At 51.8% G+C, this 22,253-nt stretch overlaps 1 protein-coding gene across 1 annotated transcript; it reads left to right on the top strand.

Moving 5' to 3' along the window:
- Positions 1-2,187: 2,187 nt before the first annotated feature.
- LOC308043182 (protein transport protein Sec16B-like) lies at positions 2,188-21,529 on the top strand (the record flags this gene model as incomplete). The annotated part of the gene is given in 24 exon segments (XM_080349102.1): positions 2,188-2,438; positions 3,467-3,573; positions 4,132-4,237; positions 4,356-4,464; positions 5,200-5,341; positions 5,661-5,818; positions 6,414-6,475; positions 7,626-7,761; positions 8,322-8,552; positions 9,492-9,589; positions 10,249-10,330; positions 10,436-10,553; positions 11,065-11,176; positions 11,407-11,496; positions 11,498-11,591; positions 11,667-11,807; positions 14,714-14,827; positions 15,498-15,570; positions 18,212-18,463; positions 19,008-19,078; positions 19,429-19,575; positions 19,754-19,861; positions 21,076-21,144; positions 21,461-21,529. Coding segments are annotated over 24 exon segments (2,940 nt in total).
- Positions 21,530-22,253: the final 724 nt, after the last annotated feature.

The following is a 22,253-nucleotide window of genomic DNA, read 5'->3' on the forward strand; positions in this document are numbered from 1 at the left end:
AGACAGCACTTTCCTGACTGGTGTTTTTTCCAGTTTGCTCTTGGTATGCCTGAGTGCTAAGGATATCGTTTTTGTTATTTGAAACCTTTAATTCTGCAGAGACCAAGTGCTTATTTCTAAGGATCACCAGGAAAAATTTCTCCCTGCACCAGTAAGGTGAAAATTTAAGCTCTGAAGTTATAATATATATGGTCTTCCAACATCATTATTATAAAATAGGGTTTTGCCTGACAGCGCCACTGCGATGCAATGAGTGTGATCCCGCCTGCAAATCCCAAATCAATCAGTGTTGTGGTATCATGGTGAGGGTAATTTGGAGGAAAATTCTTGGGGAAAGCTGGGACTACAAGAGTGTGTGGGGGGGGGGGGGGGGGGGGGAAGGAAAACCCCCTGTTTTTCTGCCAGTCGTCCCATGTTCCTCTGTGTTGCCCTCTGGCTGAAATCTGGCTGCTCCTACTCAGAAAACGGAGGTTTGGGGGTGAGGGCACCCCATGTGCTTGGAGAAGGGGGGAAAAAATGCTGGCTCTTTTATCTGGCTTTTTCTGTGCTCTTCTGTGATGTCACCTGCCTTAATTTACTCATTTTTTGGTTTTTAAGGTGCCTGGGGGAGTTTGGGTCGCCAGGCAGGAATCTCCAGTCACTTATAGAGTGAAGCCATTATTGTTCTGTAAGGACAAAGATGTGGCAATGCTGGGGCGGACCCCCCCAAGCTCCATCCTGCCCAAATTGTGCCCTGAGCAGCGGCTGGTGGGATGGATGTTATTTTTTTTGAGCCATGGCTGAGTCTGGATTAATCTGACAATCCAGCCAGCAAGTTCTATTTATTATTGTTTTGGGAAGTGTGAGGGTGTATAGAGGAGGATACTTACGTCATTAAAACAAACAAAAACGTGAAAAAAATACACCAAATAACCCGCAGGAAGACTATCTTGACTATCTTGTTTGTTTTTGAGCTCGGAGGGCTGCGTGCTCCATGTCTTGGGTGAGAGGCACAGGTGATGGGGAAGATGACCCTTAGGGACGCAAACAGCCGAGTGAGCGATCGGCTGGGGGCGGAGAAGCCGAGTCTGCCCTTTGTCCCCCCCAGCAGCACTTTGTCCCCCGTCAGCCCATGTGGCAGTGGACTTTGGCAGTGACACCCAGCTGCGGAAGGGCCCCAGGGGCCTCTGAACAGGTGTGTGTGGCTGCCGGGGTGGGGGGACGGCGGTGGGAACCCTGGATGAAAATTAGGGGGGCCCTGGGTTGGACCAAAAGGATGGGTGTCTGGATATTGATGCCTGGGGGCTATTTAGGGCAGAGATTTATTTCTGATTTCACCTTGCACAAACTAAGCTGCCGCTATTCAGACCTAAGGTTTCCATGCCCCCAGCCCTGAAATTGCCTCAAAGTGCCTTAAACTTTGTGTGTGAAGGGGTGACAAGGGGTTCAGAGGGTAGCTGGCCATCTGCCTGTGTCGGGGATGTCCCTGAGCCTTTGAGGGGGCTGGAGGGTGGCATCGCCCCATCAGCTCAGGCTTTTACCCACGTGTTGTCCTGGGCTCTCTTTAGGGTTTCCTCTTCTGTCTGAGATCATTACAATTGAAACTGATGTTTCCTTTAACTGCTTTATTCTTGTTGGAGCTGAGAGGCAGGAGGAAATATCTGTTTCCACCTCATATCATAGCTCACGTAAGCAAAGCTCCACTTCTCCCTGACTCTGTCCCTACTCATTTCTTTGAGAATAACTCTCCTTGTCCTGCTGGCAGCTTTGCCAATATCCCTTCCATTATCATGTAAAAAATGGGGTTTCCGCACCTTGTCACAGAGGTAAATCTGATTTGTCTCTTGTGCGGGGGGGCTTTGCAGGACCGGCCAGGGGTGCAGGAGGATGCTATTAATACCTGGGTGCTCTGGGAAGAGCTGGATGACTGTTACTTTCAAAACCAGACCACTTAAGATTGATGTTTTAAAGGAAGATCCAAGTTTAGGCAGATGTGGAGATGCTTTTCCTTGCTTCTGGGCATTTTGGAAATTATGGTGTGTTTCCAGCGGGCTCTCAGAAGTGAGGAGTAGGTGGCAGCAGACTTTATGGGGTGGGGAGGCTTTGAGAGAGGGTGAAAAAGCACTGACCCAATGCACTGTGACTCACTCCTTCCAGGTCACCAAAGCCATTTGGGACTTGACGTAACAGGAAAGTGGAGAGGTTGTGATGGACCCCTGGGCCCCTGCCTGGCCACCCCAGCCCCGGGAGAGGCAGGCAGCCCAGTGGGGAAGGGGAGACGCGTACCACGGCCCCCCACCACAGCACAGGCAGCCACTCCTCCACACAAGACGCCCCCCTCGCCCCGGCTCCTGGGATGGGGGCCACCTCCCAGGCCACCTCCCCCAGAGGGACACACACAGACCGGCTTCCCGGGCCGAGTACTCGGAAAGCAGCCGCCCCAACAGACCGTATTCCAGGTGAGAGCTGCATCACCTGGCGATGTTCACACTGAGCATCCTCCTTGTTAAACCTTCTTAAAATAAGATTTGGCTGTTCCATTGCTCTTGTGGGCTTGTGACAAGGGTGCTTCCCTCGCCAAGTGCTGAGCAGCCACCAACTGTAAATGCAATGATTAGATGATGTCCAGCTATTAAGGCAGCCAATGACTTCTATATTTAAGGCTGTGTAGAAGCTGCAGCTCCAATTTCTTCTTCCAGCTGTGACTTCTGTGGTTGCTACTTCACAGGCTTTGTCTTGGTCCCGAGGTGCATTTTTCTTGAAGGTTTGATTAAATGGAGTTGTTCTTTACGAAGTGCAAGGTGAACAATAAAAATATAAATGGCAATATCAGAGCAAAAGGGAGTTAGCAAACTCAGCTGCTGGAACAGCAGGAGGTGGAAGGATAAAATGTGGGCTAGAGGATGCTCCTGATGCCAAGAAAAAGCTTTGAGTACACCAGCAAGTTTGGGTTGATTTGCTTGAGTTATGGCCCTCAATGAGTTATGGCATGGATATGGGGGTTTTGTGTGGAGGTGGTGCGATGCTTGCACCGGGAAAGGGGGGTGTTGTGTGAGACTGACCAAATCATTGCATAAATTGGGAAGGATTAAGGTGTGTGAGTGTTGTGGGGGGAAGTGACTTAGGCTGGGACTGGGCTCCAGCTCAGGGGGAGACCTGCTGGGTGGTGTGGTGGACACAGAGGCTCCAGAGCTTGGTGGAGAAAGTGCTTTTGGGGGACTTCTCCTAAAATATGAGTGAAGAATGGTCCCTGTGACAAGTTCACACCATCAAGCTGAAATTAGGCATCTCCTGACACTGCAGTGCAAAGCTTTCTAATGAATGGGGATGGGAAAGGATCCAAACTTCCTGCTGCTCCTGATCAGGAGATCTGGCTTTATTTCTGTCACCATTTCTACTTCCAAAAATCACATCCAGGGAATATCTAACCCTAGATGTGTTCCAGAAGCTACAGTAGCACCCTCTCTCAGATTGTGTTGTATTTTAGGCAAGGGTTTGAAGACCCCTACCGGCAGTATCCAGCAGCCAGCTATGGGGACAGCTATGCCCACCAAAGCCACCAGTGGCAGCCGCTGGCCTGGCAGGATGACAGAGGTATGGGCTTCTTCTTTGGATCTGGGAATGGAAGCAACTTGCTCCTTGCAGAAGAGGTGATGTTTTCTCCAGAACAGGTTGTTCTCCTAGGGTGTGCACATCTCCAGGGCTTGCTCCTGCCCATGTTCCCAGCCCATCGGTGCTGTGGTCTCTGCAGCACTGCCCTTAGTCTGTGTCTGGGAGATGTGAGCAGGGCCTAGGTGTACCCAAGGGAACATTTAATCTTGATATGCATGGCTAAAAACCTGTTTCATTCTCAGCTTTTGGGCTGAACCTGCGGATGCTGATGGTGCTGTGTGATCAGGTTGGCTACAGCCTTGTTTTTGCTGCTTCCGGAGTTCCTGCACTGAAGAAAAGGAGAGGGAGGAGGGAGGGAAGGACATCACTGCTGTGTTGGCAAACATGTACAGAGCTTTATCATACCTTCAATGCGCCGGCCTAATTTGGAAGCAAATGGGGTGTGCACAACAAATTGTCTGACTCATTGCTTTTCTTTCGCAACTTCATTACAGCTTTTTGCTCTGGAGGGCCAATGCTAAATCTTGATATTCTCTCTAGACCTGAGACAGAGAGAGCCTTACAACAAGAGTACCAATTACCAGGGTCAGCACTACTACAGGGGTTACCACCCCAACCTGGTTGCAACCCCCCCAGGCCAGGACAGGTAAGGGTGGGGGGTCTGGGCATCACCTGGTGCAACCACCTGCTGCAAAGTCAGAGGGTTTGTGGTGGTTCAAAAATCTTCTGATCTTCAGGGCTTCTGCTTTTGCTTTATTCTGCAGGACACAGACCTACGACTCCTACAAGGAGAGATACATCTCAGCTGCCCAGCAGGAGTGGGCAGGGGGAGAAACCCTTGGTAGTGATGTGGAGGAGCCTGGCAGCCGAGAGGTAACCTTAAGATGGGCAGGGGTGGAGGAGGAAAGGCTTAGAGCTCTCCCAGAGGCTTAGGGAGCAATCCATGTGTCCCTTCTCCAGCTGAGAATGAGGCTGCGGATAAAAAGGCTGATTTGGTATGTTGCACTTAGTGCTTGACAGTCTCTGGGGATTATTATAGTGGATTATTAGTACTTATGAGCTGTCCATCTGCTGGGCTGTTGTTCCCCCATGGGGCTGCACACTGCTCCTGCACAGAGCAAGACAGAAACCCAGGCTTGGTGCGATGCTTTTCTGCATCTTATCTGGGTAGCTAAAAGGTCTATGTCACTGTCAGCTCTGCCCACCAAGTCCTGCTCTATCACACTCGTGTCCTGATCACAGTGTTTTTCCAAGAGCAAATTAAAAGATCAAATCAAAGCTGCTGTGGTGGTTTTGCTCCAGGGTGATGCTTTTTTGGGTTCCCAAGCCCTGGCTGCATTGAGGAGTCCATGTTAGGGTTAGGAGAGCTGTTGGGCTAGACTGGTGGCTGACGTAAATTACTTTCAAAGCTGTTGAGTATGACCAGGATATGGACCATGATGAACCTAAGATGCTGAAGTGAGTGAGCTGCTCAGCTGGGAATCACTTGTGCTGTTCCTATTGGGCACTTTTATGGAGCAGCAGAGCCTGTCCCACCACTCTGGGAGTGAAAGATCAGTGCTGTCCCTGGTTTCTCAGCCAGGTTTGTGTTTTCTCCCATCCTCTCAGCCCTCAGGCCAGCCCAACCTGCTCCTGCAGTACCGTGAATCAGGGCTCAGCTCCAGCAGCTATGAGCTCAGCCAGTACATCCGCGATGGTGCCGACCACTATGACCCCACCGTTTCGGGGACCTGGAGCCTAGCACAAGCAGGTGAGGTGTGATGACAAGGGTAAAACAAGCAAATAAATGGACAGTGTTAGGAGATTTGCTGTCTTGCAGCTTGGTCCTTTTCTGGAGGAGGTTGTGGAAACTTGAGGCATGTGGGGTGGGTCCATGGTCTGGTGGCTCCGCCCTGGTGGGTGCAGGAGCTGTCTTGTATTTCCCTTCTGCTTTGGGGGATGGTTCTTGCACGTTGGGGTTGCTGGTGGGTTGCTTAATTTGAGTGGCCAGGTTCAGACCTGGTCATGTCTGTAGCAGAGGTGGTGTGGGGTCCGGATGAGGGGACTCATGGTGATGTGTATTGTTACAGGGAGGCCTTCGGTGTCCACTCCAACCCCGGTGGTACCCCACAAGTTCCTGCTGCCACACGTGGTAGTGTGCTTTGGAGCTGGAGGCCAGCTGGTGCTGGTGTGTCCCCACCAACCTGCCAAGGGGCAACTAGCCCGTGTTGAGCTACACAGCCTGGAGGTACGTCAGACCACGCTTGGTTCCCTCTCTGCAGCGGCTCCTTCTGCCCCAAGTGATGCAAACACCATTTGTCACCCAAACAGCCTCCTCAGCCACCTTCCTGTCCCTGGCTGCTGTCTCATCTCTAGCCCATAAGGTCTAGAGTCTGTGTTGTAGTAGCCCGTGCCTGGTTATTACTTTCAGCCTTTGGGCCCCGTTTTCTGCTCCATCAGCTCCATAACCCTTGTGCTGTTGATAACCTGTTCACAGCAATCCCCTCTGATGGGGGCAGATGTAGTCCATGTCTCTCTGAAGGACAATTCTGTTCACCTTTCTGAGTTGCTCTGATGTGGAGGCTGTATCCATCCCCTGAGCCTACCATGGCATTTTCTCCTCCTGTTTTGCCTCCCAAAGGAGGCAGGTGTCATCTCTTTCCTGGACCTTAGCACTGGGGTCCATGTGATGGTTTAAGGTATATGCTCTGGGGTTACCTTAAGGTGGCACAGAGAATGAGTTCACTAGCACCGTTAAATCCTTGTCCAAGGCACTGACTTTCAGCCAGCCCAGCTGGGGCTGGTCTGACTGCTGGAATCCAGCTGTTGCTCTTGATTTTTAGGCAATCCTTCAGGACACAAAAGAGATGGAGGAGCTACAGGCCTTCCCGGGGCCGCTGGCCAGGTATGCCACACCAGCAGGTCTGGGAGATGAGTCCTCCTGGCTCTGCTGGCATGGCTGGCCTGGGAGCACCTCTCCTTTGGAAGGAGATGTCAGCTCAGGGCAGAATTTGGGTTCCCCATGGTTTTGGGAAATACGTGCAAAGGCTGAGTCTGGATTCAGATTAGGAGTCCATCTCCTTTGCTGTGGTATAGATTGGTTTGGATTGTTGGAGATTGTTGGGTTTTTTTTATTATCCATAGGATGTGGTCTCAGTTTAGTTTGTATATGTGACCTTATTTCATAATTGTCCCAGAAAACTGATTCTTGGGGAGATTCTTTTGGATGTCTAAAGCCCTAGGACAACCTGTGGTTAAGCTTTTCTTAAGTCTTTTGTACCCTGAGACTGTTAAGCATGGCAGGGTTGGACCCAGTGTGAGCCTGGGGCTGAATCGTGGTGTGTTGCATCAGGTTGGCTCTGTATCATACTGGTTACACCACTGTTTCTTCTAGTCACTCAGAACCAAAGTGGGGAGGGAAAGGTAATGTGCAGAAGGAGGAAAACCATTTACAGAACAAAGAGCTGTGTATGCCCAGTCTTTCCCCAGCTCCAACCCCATCCCCTGGCTCATTTTGTGTCCCAGCCACCTTTTCTTTCCAACTGTCCTATTATTTTATTGTAATACAGCAGTTTTGCCTGGTTTGCACATGGCTTAAAGGTTTCTGCTTCTGTTTGAGACCAAAAGGGTATATGTGGTCATAAGCATGTCTTTTGCCTGCACTACACCAGTTAATTAAATAGAAGATAATGCCTGTATGTGTACCTGCTCCTGCAGCCTGGGACATCCATGGCTGTAACAGCAGCACAGCAAAACTTGAAGGTCCTTGCAGATGGATGGTTGAAAATACTGTTGTGAGGGTAGAGAGTTAGAGATACCCTTTGCATCTCTGAAGTCTGTGAAGAGGCATAATAATGTTACAATATTTTAAGTATTTTTGAGCTTGACGTGGCCAGTGTGGTATGTGGTCATTGGCACTGGGGATCTTTTCTTCTCCATCTCTCACTGTGAATCTTTGGCATCTTTATCAGTGAACCTGGGGACATTTTGAGTCTGAATGATGTCCTAGATTGCTTTCCCTCATTTTTTTTTGATACCTTTCTCTGCTGCTGTAGGGAAGATCTGCACAAGCTGGATGTGATTACATTTTGCCAGCAGAAGATAACCACGAGCTGTGATCTCTCAACACAGAGAGGCAGAGATTCAGCTCTTCTCTGGAAATTCCTGGTCCTCCTCTGCCAGCAGAATGGGGTAGGTGTCTCGTGGGAAGGGGATGACCCTCGTGATCTTAGAAGTGAAATAAGTTACATGCTTCTCATGTGCCTCTCGATCCAGTTGCTGTTTTCAGGGGAATGTACCTTAAAAGCATCCCATTCCCACAGTACCATCAATCAGGTTGATTCTGCCCGGATCTTTGGAGAAAACCCTTCTCAGGGATTACTTTTCATCCTTGTGAACTAGCAACAACCTGATGCTATAACAGCTTGGAAAGGGAATGTTGCCACCTTTATCAGGGAGCCAGCACTTATGCTTAAAATGGGATTATTTCATTAATCCAATGAAACCCACACAATCTAATCTGACTGCTTGCTGGCAGCAGATGAGTAAGGTCTTCAGAGTGAGTGTTGTGAAGGTCTTGCTAGTTTTGCTGAATCGTTTGCCTTTCAAAACTCTATGCCGGCGGCCAAGGCTGGTTTTGTTGGAGAGATTGTTATACGATGAGGATAGGAGTGTAAAGGTGTTGGACTGAAAGTGTCAGCACCCTTCACTCATGGGGCAGCCTCCATGGGCCTTGCTCTCCCCTCTCGCAGTCCATGGTGGGCTCGGACACGGCTGAGCTGCTGATGCGAGACTGCAGGCGCCAGGAGAAGTACAAGAGGCAAAACCCCGCAGCAAACCTGATCGGCCTGAGGGATGACGAGTGGATGTCACGTCAGTCGGGGACACTGGACCTCATCACGGGGGAGGTCCCTCCTGTCGTGGAGACACAGGCACAGATAGTGGAGAAATTCACCAAACTCCTCTACTATGGCAGGAAGAAAGTAAGTGGTGAGTGGGGTCTGGGACACGGGGGTGACTTTTGTCCTTAGCCCCTTTGGCCTCTTCAGGTTTTAAATAGAAAGGTGGTCAAGAGGTGCTTTGTGGATGTGGTATCAGCCCTTTAAGCTGTTTGTACAACAGGGCTTGTGACAGTGATTTCACAGAATGGTTTGGGTTGGAAGGGACCTCTGCGGATCATCTAGTTCTAACCCATCTGCTAAAGCAGGTTCACCAAAGTAGATCACACAGGAGTGTGTCCAGGTTGGTTTTGAATGTTTCCAGAGGGGACTCCACAACCTCTCTGGGCAGCCTGTTCCAGGCCCTGTCACCCTCAAAGTAAAGAAGTTTTTCCTCGTATTCAGATGGAACCTCTGATGTTTCAGTTGGTGCCCTTCGCCCCTCATCCTGTCACTGGGCACCACTGAAAAGAGTTTGGTTCATCCTCTTGGCACCCATCCTTGACATATTTATCAGCATAAATAGGGTCCCCTCTCAGCCTTCTCTTCTCCAGGCTGAACAGACTCAGCTCTCTCAGCCTTTCTTCATAAGAAAGATGCTCCAGACCCCTCATTATCTCCATAGCTGGGAACTGGGATGGAGCCCTGAGTGAAGACAAGATGCAGAGGCTTTTACCATCACCATGGGTTTAGTTGCATCTATGTGATCTCAGGAGTTGCCAAAGGTACAGGGAGAGAGAGGAGCATTGGATGCAGGGAAGCCTGGATGCCCAGACTGGGAATCCAGGAAAAGACAGTATTGCTATGAAGGTCCAAGTTGTTGTCATTGTGCAAGGTAGAAAGATAAAGGGGCCCTTGTGAATGTGGAAGAGTTTTTTTTTTGAGTTTATTAGTTAAAGCTGGCTGAGCAGGGGTTCTTCTGGCAGAAGAGGAAGGCAGGACAGTGGGGTTAGTGCAAATCCTTTATCTTCGTCTCGGCTGCAGGATGCTCTGGTCTGGGCCATGAGAAACCATCTGTGGGGCCATGCTCTCTTCCTCTCCAGCAAGATGGACCCTCGGACCTACAGCTGGGTGCTCACTGGGTAAGTTGTTGGAGAGGTTCAAACAGGGCACAAAGCTCTGTGGCTGGCTTTGCCAAGCCTTTGGGTGCCTTCAGCCCCAGCGCATTGAAAAAAAAAAAAAAGCATTGTTTTTGGAGAAGGGGCACCCATCTGGGTGTGCCTGAGTCCTTTGAGCTTCCTGATGGACATGAGAAATGAAGTAAGAGCTGGAAAGCAGAAGGAAAGCCACTCCCTGGAGATGTTGGGTAGATTTATTCTTGAGTCTGTCTTTGCTCTCGCTGCCCTGGCAAAGTTAGCTGTTGGGGAAGGGGGAGCTGAGCTTTCTTCACCATGGCCTGAGCCTGGCCTGAGCTGTTCATCCCACTTGTACGAACGTTTTTTTTTGGTGGAATTAATGTACTTAATCTGGATTGAGTTGATTCCTTCAGGGAGAGTTATGTATAAATTTTCTGTCTTGTGCAACCTGAATCCTTTTAAATAGGTATTATCCAGTGCTGTCCTGGAGACTTGCCTGCTCTGGAGGTGGTGCAGATCATCAGCCTGGTGGGCTGATGAGCCTTCCTGCCATCTCTGGGAAACCCCTCAGGACACTGCTTTCCTGGGGTGTTTGGGATGTGCCCTTGGAGGTGAATGAGGGTTTGGAGTCCTGGCATGGCAGCCCCATCTTTGTGTCCTTGCAGGTTCACCAGCACATTGGTCACCAACGACCCCCTGCAGACCCTCTTCCAGCTCATGTCAGGAAGGATCCCCCAGGCAGCACTGGTTTGTGAGCAAGAGGCATAATCCTGTGCTTGTGTCACCTGCTGTGACACCCACTTTGTGATCACCATGTCTGCTCACCTGCCCTCTCCTCTCATCTCCCTCCAGTGCTGCGGAGATGCCACATGGGGAGACTGGAGGCCCCACCTGGCTGTGATGTTGTCCAACAAGGTTGGAGACATGGAACTGAACCACCGAGCCATTGTCACCATGGGAGATACTTTGGGTGAGCAGATGTGAGCAGTTATGCTCCCGCTGTCTTGCAACACCTGGGTGAGCACCTGCAATGTCACCGTGCATGTCCACACTGGCATGGGGGCATGTCACTATTGAAATGGAGTGCACACACCTGTACCCCAGAGCTGTCAGACTCAGACACATCCATTAGTTGTTCTTTTTGGAGCGGCTGGAACCAGGGGAGACACATGTGACTGCAGAGACTGAGACTTGCTCCTAGTTGTAGTGTCCCTCAGGGGTTTCACGGCAATGACAGCACCCTGCAGAGGTGAAGATGGACCTGGGACCTGCACAGGCTGCCCTGATCCTAGCACTGAACTTGAAACCCCCTCCTTGGCACAGAAAGCAGCAATCGAGAAAAACAGGCAAAAAGCAGGGAGAAGGGAAGGAAAGTGGGGCAGTTGTTTGGGTTTTCATGTGAGCTTGGAGGCCTCCAAAGCAATGCTGACCATGCAGAGACCTCTCTCTCAGGACTGTTTGTCTTTTTTCCTCCCACCCAGCTGGCAGAGGAGCAATTGAAGCAGCTCATTTCTGTTACCTGGTGGCAGATATTCCTTTTGGTTACTTTGGGGCGAAGGCAGCCCGCATGGCTCTGCTGGGCAGCAGCCACCGGTGAGTGAGCCCAGGCAGGCGGTGACATGTCCCACCTTCTCCCTATCCCCAGGGTCTCACTTTTATGCCAAAGCAACCACTATTTGTGGGTTTTTACTGCTCATAATGTGAGCTTTGCTGTGGGGCTCTCCAGCTGCAGGCTGGCATGGTGGTGGAGCTGTGATTTTACGTGTGGGTCTGGCTGGGGTGAGAGTCCTGCTTGCTGAACCTCCCCTCTCCTCTGCAGTCAGACCTTCGCCCAGTTTGCCAGGACGGAGGCCATCCAGAGGATGGAAGTATTTGAGTACTGCCAGCAGCTACGACAGCCTGAATCCTTCCTGCTCCCTTTCCAGGTAGCAGAGATGCACAAGCACCTCTGGTGCAGCAGCTCAGACTTGTCCCAAAATACACGTTCATCCCCCTGAAGCCACGACGAGTTGGATTAGATGAACTCTGAAGGTCCCTTCCAACCCAAACTTTTCTATGATCTGCTCTGTTTCCCTCTCCCAAGGTGTATAAGCTCCTCTACGCCTCTCGCCTGGCTGACCATGGGCTCCCAGCCCAGGCCCTGCAATACTGCGAGCAGATCGCCACCGCGCTCCTGGGACAGGATCCGACCAGCCACCCTGTCCTGGCACAGCAGGTGATGAAGGTGAGTCTTATGCCCCCTGCATCCTTGGCAGGGTGGTACCCATTCAGGACCTAGTGCTGTGGGAAGCATCATCAGGGTTTCCCCATGGCCAGGGGTGGTTGGCAGCTCTGAGCAGCCCCAGATATTTGTTGCCTGGGATGTGCTGAGCATGACAAAGCCAACACCTACGCAGGGTCTCTAATACTCGCAGATTTAGGGTAAAAAAACAAAAGGAATTTTGTTGACTGCCAAGTAGGAGCAGAGTTATTTGGAAGCAAAGGATGTTTTCTGTTCTGGGGGGGCTTTTTGAAATTCTAAATAGCACAGAGTTAAGGAGCCAAAGTGTGAGTGCTTGGCGTTTCCCCACATCATCCCATGGTTGTGTTTCCCTGCTGTGGGGTGCTCCTTTGCTTCATGGGGAGGGAGGGAAGAAGCAAAATATCTCAGGTCCACCTGGGCCAGTCGGGCTTGTGGAACAGTGGCTCTGCCTGCTCCATGCACATCACCAGGGTGGTGACGAGGCTGGTCGAAGTAGTCTTCCTGCAGGAAGGGTGCAAAAGCCATGGTGATGTGAGATGTGGGGCAGCAAGGATGCCTGCCTGAAGCAGGTGCTATAGAAATCGCCCAAAACTAGGCTGGCGCAGCCCCCCCACCCCGTCATTGAAACCTATTTACTGTCTAACAGCCTCTCAGATCTGCCGTTCTGCTGGGTATAATGCTTCTCCAGGGAGAAAACACTTTCATCTGAAAAACTAGTGCATTTGTAGACACTCTTGTCTTTGATGTTTTAGACTGTGTTACAAATTATGATACACATTAGTGTTTGATTAAGACTTCCCCTCTTTTGAAGCTGGGGACGATATACAACCAGGTGCTGGTTCATTAATATTGGATCAAAGTGCACATTAGCTTTTGGATTAAACATTCCCCCCGTTTAGGAGTAATCATGCTTATAATTTCCTCTTTCCTGCAATTGATTTAGGATGAACACGCGTGTTTGCAAAGAGATGGGACAGTGGGTCTGTAGGTAGTGTGAGCTCCTGGCTGGGTGCTGGGTTACTGGGCTCTCCATGGTTGTCCGATGTCCTGTGCTGGGCTCCATCCATGTGGGTTGTGTCTCTCTGTAACCTGGAGTTAGAAATCGTGTTTTGTGCCAGTTTAGACTTAGATTTTAAAAAATTACTTAGATTTTTAACAGATTTGGGAATAGGAAGAGAAATAGCTGATGGGGACTGGTAGAGGGGGGGCGTAGCTGAGACCTATGTGGTTGTGGAGTGTGGCTGAGCTGCAAAGTCACAACCACAAAGTCACCAAGGGCTTTTGGTGGCCCTTGATGCAACAGCCTCATAGCAAAGCTGGGAAGATAAATAAGCATAAGATGGATGAAAGAACCTGGGAAGGAGCTTGATAAATCCCCAAGAAGTGAGTTGATACCAGTAAGCGCAAATTCAGTAAAGCCTTGAATGAAGTCGTTGGGTGAGTGTTATCTCCCCTCATCCAGCTATCTTAAAACTGGACCCATGTCTAAGCAATTTCTCCAGGCTGTGATTTAGCTCTGCAGGGAGCCCTCCATTGCACCTTGGGGCTGGTGGAATGGGTCACCCCAGAAGAGCCTCTTGCTCCGTTGGCAAAAGTTGGAGCCCCATGTCATCGAGATGGCTGCAGCCAGAGCGGCACAGACCCCTCTCTCGCTGGAGAAATTAAACCCGCAGCAGCAATACCGCAGAGAGGGACCTGGGGGAGATAGTGGAGCATGGAAAAAATACCAAGCAGCAACATAACAGGGATGTTATAATGTTATTCTGGTCTGTGAGAGCAAGAATGACACCTCTGAGACAAGGAGGTGATAATCCCCCCATGCTCAGGTCTCAGGGGTCTTGACTGGGACACTGTGCCCTGTTCAGGATGCTGCGCTCAGAGATGGGGCCAAATTGGGGCAAGTGTATAAAAGAGCAGGGGTGATAAGAGATCGAGGGGAAAATGACCTCTGAAGGTGTCAGGCTTATTTTTTCTTTCCAGGGAAGATATGCTGGGGGGAGGAAGGGGCACGGGGATGCGATAACAGCCCTTGGGCCTGCAGGAGGCGGCTCCTTAGGGGACAGTGCTTGCCTGTCCCCGCAGCTTCTGCAGGAGCAGGAATCGAGAGGCTTAATTTGCAGCATGCAAGATTTCACTTAGATATCAAGAAAAACTCTTTAGCCGCAAGGATGTTAAACATTAGGACAGGCCTGGGAGGCTGTGAAATCTTATCCTCAGAGATTTCTAAGTGCAAATTGGACAAACGCGGGCTGGCGTGGACACACAGGTTTTTCTTGATGGCTGGCAGATGGATCAGGTAGCCTCAGAAGGGCCCTCCCAGCCCTGTTATTTGTTTTCTGTGTGGTTATTAGTGATGTTAATGCTTATTGCAAAGGCTGGGCAAGGAGACAGCTGAGGGAACCCTTACCTCAGACCCTCCTGGCTCCCATCCACCCTCCTGGAGCAGGGATGGCGTTGGTGCACAGCCCTGGGCTCATACCAGAGCTCCTGGTGGGGTGTCCTGCAAACCTGTGAGTGCCTCGGGCTGGCTGTCAAGTGGGATTAAGAGGTGCTTGTTTAGCTCAGAGGAGAAAAGGCTGGTAATAGTCACCTGCCTCTCTGATGTGAAGAGCATCTTTGACATCTCTGCAGAGGTGGCTGAGACAGCCCTGCTGGGAGGCTCTCTGTGCGGCACAGGACAGGCCAGCACCTCTCCGCAGCAATGCAGGAGAGAAAATAAATCTTGCACAAGAGGCTGGCATTACTTTAACACCCATATTATGAAGTGCAGTTCTGGTGCTATTTTCCCCTGGGCCTGTGTGCGTGGCCATGTGCAATTACTGTGAGGATCGGTCTCTCCTCTGCGGAGCTGAGATGTCAGGAGCCCCGTGTCCCTCCTGGCTCTGCAGCTCGGCGAGCGGCTGAAGCTCAGTGACCCACTGCTCCTGGAGATGCCAGAACAAGACCAGATGCTGGAGCCCGACTGGCTGGTCCAGCTGCGAGCCTGCTGCCGGGAGTGGGAGGTAAGGAGGAGCGGGGATGCTGGGGGGCACCGGGTCTTGTGTTGTAGTTTGCCCGTGGAAGCATCTTCCTTCTCTGTCCTGAATCCCAGGAGACAGGTATGGAGGTTGGAAGGCTGTTTTCACCTGGGCACCTTTCCCCTTGGCTTGTGAGCTCAGATGTGGTCTCTGCAGTTGGACACGCAAGTCCATCAGGAGCAGGGGGGTTGCAACACCTGAGGTGTGAGCAGCAAGGGCTGCAGAGCCTCACATGGGGCAAAATGCTCCAGGAGAGCAGGCTGGGGCTGTGGTTGGCAAATGACAGTCTCCTCTCGTGGTGAGGATGTTGTAGAGGACACCAGTGAGGCATCACCTTGCACATGTGTGCTCTCAGATCCTTTAATTCTAGTCTGGTCCTTGGGTTAATGCTCTTGGTTCAGGTTTCATGCCTGCTTTTGGTTTTGTGCCCTGCTCTGTCTCCAGTTTTCCCTCCTGCCTGCTCTCAGCAGGGCAGTGGTGCTGCAGTCCCTTTGCTGGCTGGGAAGGAGCTGTGGTGACACTGGTGTGGGTTGTGAGCCCCAGGCCCACCAGCACCACGCTTCCCTTTACATGGGCTTTGTGCTTTCCTTAGTCTTTGCCCTGTGCCATCCCTTTTTCCATCTGTTTATCATGTTTTCTGTCTGGTTCCTCACAGGTGGAAGATGACCTCCCTCTGGAGGTGGCACCGGCTCAGCCAGAGCTCTCCTGGGCTGCTGCATTGATGGCAGGTAAAGAAAACTAAGCAGCAGGTTGCAGTTGTAGAATAACAGAATAGTTTGGGTTGGAAGAGACCTTCAAAGCTCATCCAGTGCCACCCCTGCCATGAGCAGGGACATCTTCACCAGCTCAGGCTGCTCAGAGCCCTGACCAGCTTGGCCTGGGATTTCTCCAGGGATGGGGCATCCACCACCTCTGGGCAACCTGCGACAGTGTTTCATCACCTTCAGTGTCAAATTTCTTCCTGATGTCCAGCCTGAATCTACCCTCTTGTAGTTTAAAACCGTAACCCCTTGTCCTACTGTAAGAGGTCCTGCTGAAAAGTCTGTCACCATCTTTCTTATCAGCCCCTTTTAAGTATAGAAGGGCCATAATAAGGTCTCCCTGGAGACTTCTCTTCTCCAGCTGAACACCCCAACTCTCTAATCCTGTCCTCCCAGCAGAGCTGTTCCAGCCTCGGATCATTTCTGTGGCTCCTCTGGCCCCTCTCCAACAGGTCCATGTCTGTCCTATGCTGAGGGCTCTGGAACTGGATGCAGAGCTCCAGGTGGGAGCCCAGTGACTGCAATGGGCTTCTCCACATGCAGATTGTGCTGCCTGGGGCTGGAAGGCAGTTCCCTGCTCCCCAGAGCATCGCTCAGCAGCTGCTCCTTGCTCCATGCATCCTCACAGAGCTCACAATTTTGCTTCTGCCTGGATGCATCCCCCTGCTGTGGGGCTACCAGGGACAGGCTGCAAACTAAGAGGTTGATGCTGGCACCCTCCATATCAAACCTGAGTAATTGGGCCTAATTACTGCAGTTTCAGGAGTCCCTGTGGGAGGAGGAGGGAGGGAGGGCGGCTGGACAAAGCATGTGCCTGCCAGCTGAGCCCCGGGGCAGACAGCCCTGTTCCCAGACAGTCCTCTGAGGATGCAAATTGGAGCTGAACTAAGGGGATTTCACACTTGCAGAGCAAAAGATTTGGGAAGGAGCTGGTCCCTCTGCACACCAGGCGGCAGCACACCTGTTGAAGGCCCAGTGTTTTTCCTTCTCTGCTGCCTCTTTCATCCCTTTGCTTTGCCTCTTAGTGACCCAGCAGTCCCCTCCAGTGAGAATCCACCCATAGTGAAGAGATGTCAAGAGGAGGAGCAAGAGTCTCCCCTCGGTGGCTGTCAAGGGAAGGGCTGGAGAGCTTTCCATGTCCATTGGAATGTCCCATTGAGGAGAAGTCAGGGGCTGGTTACCCACTGGTGTTGCTGCACAGTCATCTCCATCAGCAATAAGTCTTGGCACAGCTTATGCTGCTCAGGTCTCACTTTCTGCTGGGAGCACGGGCACTGATGGGTGGAGAATAAAGGCTGGTGCAGACAGGGTGAAACATGGGAAATTCCTCCAAGATGTTTCTTCCTATCAGCTTTCCCTGCTGCTGCCAAATTCTGATTCACAGAGCTCTCCCAGGCAGTAAAAAGGATCGTCAATCCTGATTGCCTTCTGCTGCTATCAGGGCTGAGGCTCTGATCATCCTTGCCTGGACACAAATCACAGGTATGATGGGATGGCTTCTCCAAGAGGCCAGATCTGCTCCATGTGGTCTGTGGAGCTCACTTTCCTAATGCTTGGTCCTTTTCATTGAGAAGGGCATCCAGAGTCACCCTCTGAGGGACCAGCATGCAGAGAAAGCTACCTTGGTGCTGAATTCATCCATTTTAGACAAAGCCCAAATCAAGGTGCCAAGCTGGGATTCATGTGGTCACAGCAGCCTCCCTCTCCATTCTTACATCCTGGACTGTCTTCCCTGAATTTTTTCAGCTGACCTTACTGGGCAGCATGGAGTTGAGCATCCATCCTTCTCCCTGTAGATCCTGAGCAGCTCGTGGGTGTGAAGCCAGCCCTGGGTGGGCTGGAGGTGATGCCAGCAGGCAAAGCAAAGGGTTTTGTAGTGCTGTGCCCAAGAGGTGCCATAGTCAGTCCCCAAGCTCAGATCTATGGGATCTGGGTCCTGTCTGGCCATGTCTCATGGTGATGGGAAAGAAACTTCCTGGTGCCCATCACGTTTCTGGCCGGAGGCTGCAGAGCTGGAACAAGCAGTGTGCACACCTGGAACCGACAGCGGTGGGCTGCCTGCGCTGTCTGACATCAGACAGAGCAACGTGTGTGTGTGTTAAATAAAACAAACCCCACTTGCTCAACCTGCCTTTCAAACGAAAAAAGTCAACCCTGACTAAATCTGCCTAAAGCAAGAAATGAGTACGTGGGTGCTCCTGTGGAGCAGCAATGAAGGCTGTGACAACCCCATGATGGTTTTTTTTCCTGCTCAGGGTGTGCAGCAGGAGGGGAAGGAAAAGGCTGGAGCCCGCAGGCTCCTCTGAACTGCTGGGTGTGTGTTTGCTGCTGGTGCTTGGTCTCTGCGCTTCCATAGTGTTCTCCTTCCCAGTTTATTTGCAACTTCAGGCATGTTCCTAGGAGGTTCTACCCCATCTTTCACAGCCCACCTTCCTTGATACCTCTGAAAGTTCCCCACTGCCCTCCCTCCTCCTTTGCCCACATGTGGTCCCTGGTGTTCCTTCTTACCCCCCATCACCTGGTGATGTATAATGGAAAATGTGAGAATGTTGCACAACAGCCCAATGAAATTCCAAACACAAGAGTGACTTCTGTTTTTTTTCCCCAGATGGAGAGCCTGGCTATGAGCTACCACAGAGTGAAAGCTACCAGTATGACCAGTGGAACCAGTCTGTGTCACCCCAGGGACCCAGCTCCCATGAGGACATGTCTCTCCAGCCCCCAGCACCTGTTCAGGTCACAGCATTGCCAGTGCTCAGTGTTGGGCAAGAGCTGCAGCCCCCTGCATTTTGCCCAGGGACCATCACCCCTCCTGGAGAGATTTTTGCTGAGCCTCCTCCACAGACGGTGTCACCAGCAGGTGAGTGTCCCAGCCTTGTTTCTCTGCAAAACCACCTGTCCCCAGATAGCAGTGGTGGGATGGGGTGTCCCTCTGATCCCCTGTGGCACGTGTCCATTTGGACACTGCTGCCTGCCAGCACTGCCGTAATCCACCACCTTGTTTCTCCTACCCTTGCCCAAACGTGGAGCCATGCTTGTCCTGGTGCCATACATGAAAGCTGTGCGGTGGCTGCCCTGAACAGGAGGGTCTTGGTTTTTGGAAGACCTTGCCCAAAGCAGCAAGTAAGGGCAGCTGTGGGTCGGTGGCAGCGCTGTCACTTCCTTGCTGCATGGGAAAATCAGCTTCATCTCAGGTTTTTGAGATACACCAATGTAGTTTTGTGGTTTCCTCCTCCCTGGTACTGGCAGGGACCTGAATAGCCTTTTGCATCTCTTAGGGGGATGTCTTGGCTGCACAGCCTTGCTCTGGGTCGGGCTGATAGAAGCACTGAAAATGGTTGTAGTAGATATGGTGGGAGGTCCTTAGATTGAACCCTGACTGTGTCCTTCTCTTTGCTCCACAGGAGATGCTGGGGAGGCCCAGGGTGGCCCCCGGGCCCCCGGCGGGTTGCGGCCATCCCTCTCAGCTGAGCAGGTGAGTCAGAGAGGTGAGGGAGATGATCCCTTGGGGGTCCTGGTGGAATTTGGGGCTCATTGGTTTGTCCTTACATACACTTAACTCACATGGAAACCCCCATCATGGTGCCAGGTTTCCCCTTGGGGACCTGGTGGGTTAGGATAGCCCTCTCTAGCCATGGGACCGTGGGCTGCATGCTGCACCCCACTGTGGGTGCTGTCCCTCCCCACCTCCTGTGTAAGGGACATGGGGGTCCCTGGGGACACTATTTGTTCAGGCTGGCGTGGAGGAGTCCTGGGGACATTCCGATTATGCTGGAGGTGGCTCCTCTGGAAACACCACGTGGCAGCTCTGGTCTGTGATGCCAGGAGGAGGTAAAGGCAAGGACTCGGACCATCTCGGAGTGCTCCTCCATCTCCTTGGAAGATGACAGCCGACCTTCCTCAGAGAGCGTGGCTGAGGACACTGCTGAGGAGCTGGCAGCAGCGGAGGAGGTGAAGCCAGGTGAGGACAAGGTGAGTGTGCTGGAGGTGATGTGAAGCTTTGTGCTCTGAGCTTGTTTGTCCCTGATGCCTTCTGTGCCTCCCTTTGCCAAAATCGTGCCCACTGCTGGTGGGCATCTGGGTGGCCACAGCATCCTCCCCATTTCATCTGTTTCTACTACTTTCCTTCATGACAACTTCCATTTCCCAGGGCTCTGGATTCAGGTGGTTTGGCTGGTTTCGATCAAAACCCAACAAGGAAACATCTTCCAAAGCTGCATCTGAGACAGACCCAGACTCCCCCACTCTGGGACAACAGGTAGGGGGTGAAAGGCTGTCCTGTCCCTGGGTGACACCTAGGGTTACAGCCATGGTGACAGGTGACACGTGTTCCTCCTTCATCCTTTATTTCTCCCTCTATCCTCATGCAGGCGCTGGGCTGTGCCATTGCACAGCTCTTTGTGTCTGTAACCACTCTGTGCAGGGACAGAGTGGGACTGGGAACGTTTGTAGCCTGGAAGAGAATCTTTGATTAATAATAATTGAGAATTTATAAAGCCTCTTTGATCTGGGAGGTCCTCCAAGTGCTCAGCAAGCTCTGCAGGGATGGCTTGCCCTCCACTGGAGCAGAAAGCAGCAGCTGTGAGCAGCACTGCTCTGGCAGGTTTTAGGAGCTGAAGGGAAAGAAAAGCCTCTTTAATTGGAAGAGCAGCCAAGGTGGGGAAGCAGCTGTGCCTGGTTAACCCAGTCCTGGCTGGGTCCTTGGGGTGTCACATCCCCAACTGCAGCTGAATGGTGGGCTTGGAGGCAGATGTTGGAGTAAAATCCTCCCCTGCACGTTTTCTCTGGGTTGAGAATGACCTACAGTCCTGGAGCAGGAAATTTTGGGATATTCTTCCAAACCTAGCAGGACATAAGGAACAGAGAAGGACACATGGACCCTGGTGGCCCCTTATACTGAACACAGGCTTGGTGTCCAGCTCCTGCCTAATTTTGAGCTCTCTAGGTGGTTTAGCTTTGTGGGAGAGGTTTGCTCCCCCTTAGCTCAGGTTCCTGCAGCTCTTGTGGTACCTCTTCAGCGGGATGGGTGCAGAACTGTACCCCAAAGGTGTGGTGTGGTATCTGGTGCAGAGTTCTCACCATGCAATGAGATTCTGCTCTAAACGGGTTGACGTGATTTCAGGATCAGATATCACCAACCCCCCTTGATGCTCCTCTCATGGCTTGGACAAGCCCTTCAGCTCAGCCTCCATCCAGCAACCCTGGTAAATGTCGCATGGATCCCCTCACTCCTCTCCCCATCAGCCTTTCAAGAAGCTGCTTTTCTTGAAATTAAAGTGCTTGGTTTTCTTTGGTTGCATCTCCCAGGAGGAATGCGCAGTGAAAATACCTTTGCTGATACTCCATTGTCTGTTGAGGTGAGGAAAGGGAGGTGTATTCATGGGTGATGGAGGGAGGTCCAGGACATCTTTCTGCTCGGGGGTAGCTTTCAAATTGGCATGTCACCATTAAGTTTCTCTTCATCCCTTCCAGACCAGCACCAACACCCCCACCCCACCAGTGGGGGCAGTTCCCCTCTTCAACCCTCTCCAGGTCTCTCAGGTGAGAGTATCTTGCTGCTGGGGTGTTACTGGATGGGGTGGTTTTGGCTTTGTTGGGGAGGCTCCTGCTTTTGGGGGTGATGCCAGATAGCAAGCAATTTGCTGTGGGTAGAGGGATAAAAGCCCTGGGTATAAGGGTTTGGTATTTTATAAGAGAATAAATTGGGGGAGGATAGTGTTGGGGATGGCGTGATGGAGGAGGGAAATGGGGGGGGGGGGGTGTGCTGCTTGTGGGTACATCTCAATGACAGCAGGTCCCACATTTTGTGGCACAGCTTTCCCAGCTTTCCCTGACTCCAACTCTCTCTGCTTCCCAGCTCACTGCTGCTGCTCGACCCAACCAACCCAGGCTGCTGTCCCAGCGGCGCTACCCGAACCTGCTGTGAGCCGAGAGCCGGCGGGGGAGACAGGGGGCAGGTGGCAGAACCTCTATCTCCCTTATGAGGAAAGGCTGAAAGAGCTGAGGTCTCTTTAGCTTGGAAAAGAGGAGACTGAGGGGTGACTTCATTGATGTTTATAAATATAAACATGAGTGTCAGGAGGATGAAGCCAGGCTCTTCTGGCGACAACCAATGATAAGAAATTGGAACACAGGAGGTTCCATTTAATTTTCACAAGAAACGTCTTCACGGTGAGGGTGACGGAGCACTGGAACAAGCTCCCTGGGGGGTTGTGGAGTCTCCTCTGCAGACATTCAAAATCTGCCTGGACGCCTTCCTGTGTAACCTCATCTGGGTGTTCCTGCTCCAGCAGGGGCATTGGACTGCGTGATCTTTTAAGGTCCCCTCCAATCCCTGACATTCTGTGAAATTAACAGTGGTGGAAATGTTTTTAACAAAAATGGTGTGTCTTGACTGTTTTTGAAGGGGGGGGCCACAAATTTCATGGACTGTGTTGGGCCTTAACATAAATAAGGGAAGTGGGGGCGTGGGAAAAGGGTGTCCGGGGGAGAGTAGTCTGAATTGGGTTGTAGGGCAGTGCCCCACCTCACCCATTGGACTCAGCGATCGCCGGCCGTGAGTCTGTCTCAAAGCACCGCGGGGCCACGAGCATCCGCCGGGGTTACGCGAGGGCGGGTGACCGACCCTCCGCATCACCTGCTCGGCTTCT

Source organism: Nesoenas mayeri (genome assembly GCF_963082525.1).
Source record: "Nesoenas mayeri genome assembly, chromosome: 8".
Lineage (NCBI taxonomy): Eukaryota > Metazoa > Chordata > Aves > Columbiformes > Columbidae > Nesoenas > Nesoenas mayeri.